Source organism: Stegostoma tigrinum, chromosome 43, assembly GCF_030684315.1.
Source record: "Stegostoma tigrinum isolate sSteTig4 chromosome 43, sSteTig4.hap1, whole genome shotgun sequence".
Taxonomy (NCBI): Eukaryota; Metazoa; Chordata; class Chondrichthyes; order Orectolobiformes; family Stegostomatidae; genus Stegostoma; species Stegostoma tigrinum.
In genome coordinates, this window is record NC_081396.1 from 5829660 (window position 1) to 5840408 (window position 10749).

Here is a 10749-nt window from a genome sequence, read left to right on the forward strand (position 1 = left end):
TTTGGTCCAAATCTCTCTAAACCCTTCCGATCCAAATGTCTTTTAGATGTTATAATTGCACCTGCCTCCCCCACTTACTCTGCTCTCTCAGATTCTCCAGCATCTGCAGTTCCCCCTATCTCCACCACTTTCTCCGGCAGCTCCTTCCGTGTACCCTCTGAGTGAAAACGTTACCCTCAGGTGCCTTTAAAATATCCCCCCCCCCTCACCTTCAACCTCTGCCCTCTAGGTTTGGACTCCCCTGCCCTGGGGCAAGGACCTTGTCTGTGCCCCTCGCGCTGGGTTTCAGTTTTTGTTTGGCATGTTGCATGCTTTCCACAGCAATTAGAATTGAAGGGCCGACTGTTTCAGGTTGATTCCCCCCATGGGAAGAACGCAGAGCCCCTTCACTGCCTGCAAGGGGGAATGATGCCCATTTGCACCCGAGGAGAGCAGTGCGCAGGCGCCGTGCGGGTGTGGGGCGGGGGGGGCGAACGGAGCGTGCGCAGGATGAGGACCCGCGATGGCGAACGGTTCCTGCTCGGCTCCAAAAATCGGTGAGACGGAGGCAGCAAGGGGCGGAGCGGGGCTGGGGAAGTCTGCGAAAGTAACATCGAGCGAAGAGTACACTCAGGGCAGAACTGACCGGGTCCCTCCTCTTGTCCGGGGTTGGTGCCTGAACTCCCGTCTTTCGGCTCACTTCACGGCCGCCATCTTGTTGGGTGTGAGATGGTGCGCGTGCGCGTCGCCATCTTTATTGGGGAACAAAGGTTGGGTGGGCGTTCGGCCGCCATCTTTGTAGGGGGCGACAGCAACGAGGGGCTGAAGTGGAATTCACTCAGATTGGCAAGATAATAAAATGTGAGGCTGGATGAACACAGCAGGACAAGCAGCATCTCAGGAGCACAAAAGCTGACGTTTCGGGCCTAGACCCTTCATCAGAGAGGGGGATGGGGGGAGGGAACTGGAATAAATAGGGAGAGAGGGGGAGGCAGACCGAAGATGGAGAGAAAAGAAGATAGATGGAGAGGAGAGTATAGGTGTGGAGGTAGGGAGGGGATAGGTCAGTCCAGGGAAGATGGACAGGTCAAGGAGGTGGGTAACTTCTGGAGATGAAGAGGTCGAGGGAGGGTAGGAGGCCTGGGGGTGGTGTCCAGGAGGAGGACTTGTGTTGGAAGCGGGTGAAGGGGCCAGTGGAAGGAGGGTTAGGTTCCCCTCACACCCCGCCCCCGCCACAACCGCCCTAAGAGGATCCCACTCGTTCTCACACACCACCCTACCAACCTCCAGATACAACGCATCATCCTCCGACATTTCCGCCATTTACAATCCGACCCCACCACCCAAGACATTTTTCCATCCCCTCCCCTGTCAGCTTTCCGGAGAGACCACTCTCTCCGTGACTCCCTTGTTCGCTCCACACTGCCCTCCAACCCCACCACACCCGGCACCTTCCCCTGCAACCGCAGGAAATGCTACACTTGCCCCCACACCACCTCCCTCACCCCCATCCCAGGCCCCAAGATGACTTTCCATATTAAGCAGAGGTTCACCTGCACATCTGCCAATGTGGTATACTGCATCCATTGTACCCGTTGCAGCTTCCTCTACATTGGGGAAACCAAGCGGAGGCTTGGAGACCGCTTTGCAGAACACCTCCGCTCAGTTCGCAACAAACAACTGCACCTCCCAGTCGCAAACCATTTCCACTCCCCCTCCCATTCTCTAGATGACATGTCCATCATGGGCCTCCTGCAGTACCACAATGATGCCACCCGAAGGTTGCAGGAACAGCAACTCATATTCCGCCTGGGAACGCTGCAGCCTAGTGGTATCAATGTGGACTTCACCAGTTTCAAAATCTCCCCTTCCCCTACTGCATCCCTAAACCAGCCTAGTTCGTCCCCTCCCCCCACTGCACCACACAACCAGCCCAGCTCTTCCCCCCCACCCACTGCATCCCAAAACCAGTCCAACCTTTCTCTGCCTCCCTAACCGGTTCTTCCTCTCACCCATCCCTTCCTCCCACACCAAGCCGCACCCCCAGCTACCTACTAACCTCATCCCACCTCCTTGACCTGTCCGTCTTCCCTGGACTGACCTATCCCCTCCCTACCTCCCCACCTATACTCTCTCCACCTATCTTCTTTACTCTCCATCTTCGGTCCGCCTCCCCCTCTCTCCCTATTTATTCCGGCTCCCTCTCCCCATCCCCCTCTCTGATGAAGGGTCTAGGCCCGAAACGTCAGCTTTTGTGCTCCTGAGATGCTGCTTGGCCTGCTGTGTTCATCCAGCCTCTCATTTTATTATCAAGGAGGTGGGATGAGGTTAGTAGGTAGCATCCCACCTCCTTGACCTGTCCGTCTTCCCTGGACTGACCTATCCCCTCCCTACCTCCCCACCTATACTCTCTCCACCTATCTTCTTTACTCTCCATCTTCGGTCCGCCTACCCCTCTCTCCCTATTTATTCCAGTTCCCTCTCCCCATCCCCCTCTCTGATGAAGGGTCTAGGCCCGAAACGTCAGCTTTTGTGTTCCTGAGATGCTGCTTGGCCTGCTGTGTTCATCCAGCCTCACATTTTATTATCTTGGAATTCTCCAGCATCTGCAGTTCCCATTATCTCTTCACTCAGATTGGCAACTGCATCGAAAGTGGAAGCAGGAGCCTGTCCGGCCATTCAGCCTGATCATCCAACACAACATCCTTTGCAGAACACCTCCGCTCGGTTCGCAACAAACTACTGCACCTCCCAGTCGCGAACCATTTCCACTCCCCCTCCCATTCTTTAGATGACATGTCCATCATGGGCCTCCTGCAGTGCCACAATGATGCCACCCGAAGGTTGCAGGAACAGCTTGGGAACCCTGCAGCCCAATGGTATCAATGTGGACTTCACAAGCTTTAAAATCTCCCCTTCCCCCACCGCATCCCAAAACCAGCCCAGTTCGTCCCCTCCCCCCACTGCATCCCAAAACCAGCCCAGCTCGTCCCCTCCCCCCACTGCATCCCAAAACCAGGCCAGCCTGTCTCTGCCTCCCTAACCTGTTCTGCCTCTCACACATCCCTTCCTCCCACCTCAAGCCACACCTCCATTTCCTACCTACCACCTCATCCCGCCTCCTTGACCTGTCCATCTTCCGGACTGACCTATCCCCTCCCTACCTCCTCACCTATACTCTCCTCTCCACCTATCTTCTTTTCTCTCCATCTTTGGTCCGCCTCCCCCTCTCTCCCTATTTATTCCAGAACCCTCTCCCCATCCCCCTTTTCTGATGAATGGTCTAGGCCCGAAAGGTCAGCTTTTGTGCTCCTGAGATGCTGCTTGGCCTGCTGTGTTCATCCAGCTCCACACTTTGTTATCTTGGATTCTCCAGCATCTGCAGTTCCCATTATCACCAACACAGCATCCTGTCCCTCTGCTTCCCACCCACTTCCCGCTTTGATCCCAGTAGCCTGAAGGACTATATCTAATTCATTTTTGAAATCATTCAATGTTTTGGTCCCTGCCACTTTCTGTGAGCGATAGTGAAACAGGCTCACCCACTCTCTGGCTGAAGAAATCTCTCCTCACCTCAGTCCTACCCCATGTCATTGAGATCGTGATCCCTGGCCCTGACTAGTCCTCTGGAACAGAGATAATGGGAACTGCAGTCCTGTCAGAATTTTACAGGTTGTCATGAGTTGCCCCCTCATTCTTCTAAGCTCCAGTGAATTTGCTCCTGACTGAACCAGTCTCCCTTCACGTGTCAGTCCTGTCTTCCAGTGAATCTGATAAAAGCCTGGTAGACCCTTGTTGCACACTGTCCACTGTCAAAGAGCACAGAAATAAACCCTCAGTCCAATCAGTCCATGCTGACCATGATCCCAAACTAAGCTAGTGTCACCTGCCTGTGCTTGGCCCATACCCCTCCAAACATTTCTTATTCATGTAGTTACCTAAATGCCCTTTAAATGTTGTAACTTTACCCACATCCACCACTTCCTCTGGAATTTCATTCCACACACGAGCAATTCCCACATGTAAAAAACTAGCCTCTTGTGTCTTTTCTAAATCTTTCTCCTTTCACCTTAAAAATATGCCCCTAGCCTTGAAATCTTGAAGACACATGCAATTCACCTGATCTACTCTCAAGACATCATTTCTCAGTGAAGGAGACTGAAACTGCACACAATACTCTAAATGTGGTCTCACAAGGCCCTGTAACAATTGCAGCAAGACACCCCTGCACATGTACTCGAATCCTCTCACTTTGAAGGCCAATAACCTATCTGGTTTCTTCACCCACATGCATACTTTCAGTGACAGGTGTACAGGGACACCCAGGTCTTATTGTACCACCCCCTTTCCCAGTCTATCACCATTCAGCTAATCTCTTTTCCTGTTTTTGCTGCCAAAAACCCTCATATTTAACCTCATTATGCTTCATCTGCCATGCATTTACCCACTCAGTCAGCCAGTTCAAATCATACAAAAGCATCTCAACATCCTCCTCAAAGTTCACCTTCCCACCCAGCTTGGTGTCATCTGCAAGTCAGGAGATATACTCACAGTTTTGTCATCTTAATTATTATATATGTGTTGTGATTAGCTGTGATCCAAGTACTGATATCTGTAGTATTCCAGCAGTCCCTGGCTACTGTTCAGAAAATGAGCTGTTTATTCCTACTGTTTGTTTTGAGTCTGCCAACTAGTTTTCTGTCCATATTAGCACACGCCCCCTTGTCCCATGTGCTATAATTTTACGTGTTAATATTTTACATGAGACTTTATTCTGAAAGTCCAAGTAAACCACATCTACTGGCTCCCCTTTATCAACAACTAGTTACATAATCAAAACATTCCAGTAGATTTGTCGACTGTCCTTTCATAAATCCATACTGTCTCTGTCCAATCCTGCTATTGTTTTCCTAATGTCCAGCTATTAAATCTTTTATAATGGACTTCAGCATTTTCACCACTAGCGGTGTCAGACTGATTGTAACTCCCGGTTTTCTCTCTACCCCATCTTTTAAATCGTAGGATTAGGTTAACTACCCTTCAATGGATAGGACCTGTTCCAGAATGCATACAATCTAGAAAGTTGACTGTCGATGCATCTACCATTTCTAGGGCCAGTTTCTTATCGCGTGATGACCCTTTACCTGACCCTCAAGCTGAGCTACCTCTTGAAGTGAGGGATTATACATGCTCTACAGTGCAGAAACAGGTCATTCAGCCCATCAGGTCCACACCAACCCCCCCAAAGAGCATCCCACCCAGGCACAACTCCCTACCCTATCCCTGTAACCCTGCATTTTCATATCCACCTAATCTGCACATGGTTGTGGGAGAAACTGGAGCACCCAGAGGAAACTCACACAGTCACAGGGGAAGAAGTTGCAAACTCCACACAGACAGTCGCCCAAGGGTGAAATTGAAACCAGGGTCCCTAATACTGTGAGGCTAATTGCAGTGATAACCACGAGCCACTGTGCTGCCCATAAACTGACATTCCCTACCAGTGAAGGGAACTTGGATTGTGGTGGTATTAGAGCCGAATTGTTACCACTAGATCACCATGGATATATGCAAAGCTATGGCCTGAATGGGAGAAGAGAAAGAGAAGGGAGCAGGAGAGATAGCTCCATGGTTAGCACTGCTGACTCACAGCGCCAGGTTCAATCCCACCCTCGGGCAACTGTCTTTGTGGAGTTTGCACATTTTCTCCATGTCTGCGTGAGTTTTGTCTGGGTGCTCCGGTTTCCTCCCACAGTCCAAAGATGTGCAGGCTGGGTGCAATAGCCGTGGTAAATGTTGGGTTACAGGGTCAAGGTGTTGGGGGTTGGTCCTGGGTGGGATGCTGTTCAGAGAGTTGTGTGGACTCAAGGGCCAAACTGCAGGGATTCTAAGCCTACACCAGAGATATAGGAACTGCTGATGCTGGAGAATCTGAGATAACAGGGTGTAGAGCTGGATGAACACGGCAGGCCAAGCTGCATCAGAGCAGCAGGAAAGCTGATGTTTCGGGTTGGACCCTTCCTTCTCTGATCAACATCCGTGAACCTGTTAGGTCTGTTATGACAATCGGGTAGCCTTCATGTTCCCTTTCTGCTGACACCCAACACCAGTGATGACCAGAGATAGTAAGAACTGCAGATGCTGGGGAATCTGAGATAAACAAGGTGTGGAGCTGGATGAACACAGCAGTCCAGGCAGCATCAGAGGAGCAGGAAGGCTAGACCCTTCGGGCCTAGACCCTTCTTCAGAAACTTTTTATGAACATTTCTGAAGAAGGTTCTAGGCCTGAAACATCGGCCTTCCTGTTCCTCTGATGCTGCTTGGCCTGCTGTGTTCATCCAGCTCTACACCTTGTTCTACCAGTGATGATCAGATTCATTCAGCTCAATTGGTGGGCTCGCTATCACTCCCTTTCTTTTCATTCTCTCCCCCTGTTTTGATGAACCTTACAGGTGATTAGAAAAGGAGGACTTCAGGGCAGGAAACTCAAAACTAAACTTCACGGATGGCTCGCCCAAAGTTGTCCGAAGTGGAATACTGAGCATGGAAGGAGAGAGATCTGCGTGCAGCATGGAGAAATCACACGCGTGTTCCAGGTGCGGGCAAGGCTTCGCACAGCCTGACCTGTCCCAACACAAATGCGGTCGTGCCGGGGAGAAGCCGTGGAAGTGCGGGTGCTGCGGCAAGGCCTTCCGTTACCCGTGCTACCTGGAATCCCACCAGCGCAGCCACACAGGGGAGAGGCAGTTCGCCTGCCCCGAGTGCGGGAAGCAATTTGCTCAGTCATCCAGCCTGCAGAAGCACCAACGGGTCCACACTGGGGAGAGGCGGTTCCGCTGCTCGGCGTGCGGGAAGGGGTTCGCAGAATCGTCCCACTTGCTGAGGCACCGGAGGGTTCACACCGGGGAGAGGCCGTTCGCCTGCGCTGAGTGCGGCAAGGGCTTCACCGAGCTGTCGAGCCTGCAGAGGCACCGGAGAGCCCACAGCGGGGAGAGGCCGTTCGCCTGCGCCGAGTGCGGCAAGCGCTTCACCGATTCATCCATGCTGCTGACGCACCGGAGGGTCCACACCGACGAGAGGCCTTTCGGGTGCCCAGACTGCGGCAAGCGCTGCAAGAGCCCCCGGGACCTGACGTCCCACCGGCGGGTCCACACCGACGAGCGGCCGTTCCGCTGCTCCCGCTGCGGGGCCAGCTTCAAGACGCCATCGGCCCTCACGAAGCACCGGCGGGTCCACACTGGGGAGAGGCCGTTCGCATGCCCCCGCTGTGGGGCGAGCTTCAAGCAGTCCTCTCAGCTCGCCGTCCACCAGCGGGTCCACACCGGGGAGAGGCCATTCGCCTGCTCCGAGTGCGGGAAGGCCTTCGCTCAGTCGTCCCACCTGCAGATACACGAGCGGGTTCACTCCGAGGAGAGACCCTTCCGGTGCCCGGACTGCGGGAAGACCTTCAAAAGCTCCGGAGAACTGATGCTTCACCAGCGCGTTCACACCGACGAGAGGCCCTACCGATGCTCCCACTGCGGCACCGGGTTCCGGAGATCGTCCGACCTGGCAGAACACCGGCGTGTTCACACTGGGGAGAGGCCGTTCACCTGCTCCGAGTGCGGGAAGGGATTCACTCAGTCGTCCACTCTGCTGAGGCACCAGCGCGTTCACAAATAATTCCAGGAACTAAGGAGGCACCTAGGAGCAGGAGGAGGCATTCAGCCCGTCTGAGCCTGCTTCACGATTCAAGAAGATGGTGGCTGCTCTGGTTATGACCTCCATTGCACTTTCCTCTCTACCCCTTGATTCCCTTGACTGCTAACAATATGTGGAATGTGACCTTGAATAAATTCAACACCCAGTTGACTCTTTGACAGAAAGAAAGTCCTCATCTCTGTCCTAGAACCAGATGTCTTTTTCTTAAATTCTTAGACTGGTTTCTCCGACACCTCTGCTGTCTCGGAGGAAGCATCCTTTCATTCCTACCCTGTTAGGACCCTCAGGATCTCAATGTTTCAATGAATCCCCTTTCATCCTTCCAAACTCAAATGGGTAAAGATGTGCGCTGTTTTGCTCTTCATAAGTTAAACCCTGCATCCCAGGAATGAGTCGAGTGATCCTTCTCTGAGCTGCTTTCTTGAAATGAGGGGATCAAAACTGCACTGCACTCAAGATGCGGTGTCACATATGCTCCATGCAAATGCAGCAAAAAGTCCCTGCCTTTATTTTGCATTCCCTGTGCAATCAATGAGAACAATTTATTTGCCTCCCATTAGCTGCAGACAAACTTTATATGATTCTTGTATTTGGATTTGCTTTTCAACTTCGCCCAATTGTCATTTATGCGGAAAAAAATGTTGCATTCTTTCCACGCACTGAGCCCGGTCTTCGATGGAAGGGTCAATCTTATCATCCTTGTTTGGGACACTCAGTTCCTTCTATACCTCGATGTTCTTCCCGCCAAATTGGACAACATTTTCCGAAGTTATATCCCACTGCCGACTTGTTTCACCGACCTAGACCTCTTGGCAGTCTCTGCTGTCTTTTCTTGTCAACTTGCATTCCCACCTATCTTGGTGTCATCAGCAATTTTTTGTTTTCGAGTTAGGTTTATTATCACGTGCTGTCAAGTACAGGGATACAGGAGTAAAGCAAAAAGTGTACGATGTTGCCTTTCCCGGCACCATCTTTAGGTACAAATGTACCTCGGTACAAAATCTTAGCTACAAAGCAGAAAAAATAAAGTAAGAGAGTTAAGAGTTCAGCATTACATCCCTTCTTTAGCCATGGGCCTGCGGATGCTTCACGCTGGCCTTTCCCCATGAGGGCTCGGTCTCCTCAATGTTTGTATATCAATGCGCAACACCAGAGTCACACTTGAATTCCCCCACTGCCTTGCCACTGAAAGCTCCAGACCTCAACAATGCCACAGTTCCCAATTTGGCTACAAAACATTTGGTCCATATATCCAAATCATTGAAATAAATTACGCAGAGTTGAAGGCCCACTGCTGAACCCAATGACAATCCACTAGTTGATAGCTTTTCAACCCAAAAAAAATCCGTTTACTTTTACTTTCTTGTTCAAGTCCAATCCTTTATCCCTGTGAATATGTTTCCCTCTTGTACTCAATGGAATCCTTACAGTGAGAAGGCTGGCCATTCAGCCCATTGAATCTGCACCACACATCCAAAGAGGAAGACCCACGCCATCCCTATAACCATGTAGTTCCCATGGCTAACCCCCCTAGCCTGAATATTCCTGGACACTATTGGCAATTTAGCATGGTCACCCCACCCTAACCTACACATCTTTGGACTATGGGCGGAGACCGGAGCACCTGCAGGAAACCCATGCAGACATGGGGGGAAAATGTGGAAACTCCACACAGACACTCACCCAAGGATGGAATCGAACCCGTGTCCCCAACACTATAAGGCACTGCATGCCACTCCCAAAGCATCTCAAAGATCTGCAAAGGAGAATGATAGCAGGAATGAGGGATTTTAGATACAGGGCAAGATTAGGGAAACTGGACTAACTCTGCTTGGAGCAAAGAAGATTAAAAGGTGACTTTATTGATGTGTTTGCAGTTTCGACAGGGTAAAGAAAGATTTTCTACCAGTTGGTATGTTATCCCTGCGATTGGCAGCAAGAGAGCTAAGAGTGAGATGAGGAGAAACCTCCTTCCTGAGAAAGTTGTTAGGATCTGAAATGGGCTGTGGAGCGTGATGGAGGCTGTTTCCACTGGAGGATATATAGTCACACAGGATGGAAACAGACCCTTTGGTCCAACCAGTCCATGCTGAACATAATCCCACACAAAACTTGTCCCAACTGCTTGCTGCTGGCCCATATCCCTCCAAACCTTACCCATTCACATACTTATCCAAAGGTCTTTTAAATGTTGTAATTGTTCCCACATCCACCACTTCCTCAGGAAGACCACTCTACACTCGAACCATCCTCTGTGTAAAACATTTGCCTCCCATGTCTTTTTTAAACCACTCTCCTCCACCCTTATAAATGTGCCACCTCATCTTGAAATCCCCCATCCTAAGGACAAGACAACTACCATTAACTCTGCCTATACCTCTCATTATTTTATGAACTTCAATACGGTTACCTCCTAGGCTCCAGTGAAAAACGTCCCAGCCTATCCAACCTTATTTGAAAGTGACGAATTTAGAAGGCTATGGAATAATAATCTTTGATGTGGCACCTTAAAATGCCTTCTCGAAATCCAAGTACACCAGAATACACTTTATCTACCTTGCTCATTACTTGCCAAAAAATTCTAATGAATGAGTTAAACGTGGCTTTCCTTCCTTCCTTAAAATCATGTCAATGCTGCCTGATCACACAATGACTTTCCAAGTATCCTGCTGTAGCCTCCTGAATGGTGAATTTTGCAATTTCCTGATAAGAGTTTTGGGCTAACTGGAAGATAGTTTCCTCTGTTCTGTCTGCCTCCTAAATTAATGGTGTCATACCAGATATTCTCCAATCCACTGGGACCTTTCCGGAATATAAGAAATTTTGGAAAATTCTCACCAATGTCTCTTGTATCTCTGCTGTCACCTTTTTCAAGACCATAGGATACAGGCAGTTTGATCCAGGGGGTGGTGCATTTGTCTTCATTGTTCAGAACATTGAGTGTACAAGTTGGGATGCAATGTTGTGGCTTTACAGGCCACTTTTGGAATACTGCATTCAGTTCTGGCCTCCCTGCTTTAGGAAAGATGTTGTTAAACTTGAAACAGTTCAAAAAATATTTAGAAGGAT

General features: G+C 50.4%; 1 protein-coding gene across 2 annotated transcripts; it reads left to right on the forward strand.

Annotated features, from left to right (window-relative positions):
* Positions 1-463: 463 nt before the first annotated feature.
* On the forward strand, positions 464-8723 carry LOC125449171 (gastrula zinc finger protein XlCGF17.1-like). Of its 2 annotated transcripts, none has more exons than XM_048524850.2 (2): positions 464-536; positions 6432-8723. In XM_048524850.2, exon 2 carries the CDS (start codon positions 6523-6525, stop codon positions 7639-7641), a length of 1119 nt encoding a protein of 372 aa, XP_048380807.2. In that variant the 5' UTR covers positions 464-536; positions 6432-6522; the 3' UTR covers positions 7642-8723. The 2 variants fall into 2 exon arrangements, with proteins under 2 accessions (XP_048380807.2, XP_059497868.1); XM_059641885.1 differs by lacking the exon at positions 464-536 and adding an exon at positions 537-647.
* Positions 8724-10749: the final 2026 nt, after the last annotated feature.

Coding starts and splice junctions, on each gene's coding strand:
- LOC125449171 (XM_048524850.2), top strand. CDS start 6,523: ATGGAAGGAGAGAGATCTGCGTGCAGCATGGAGAAATCACACGCGTGT.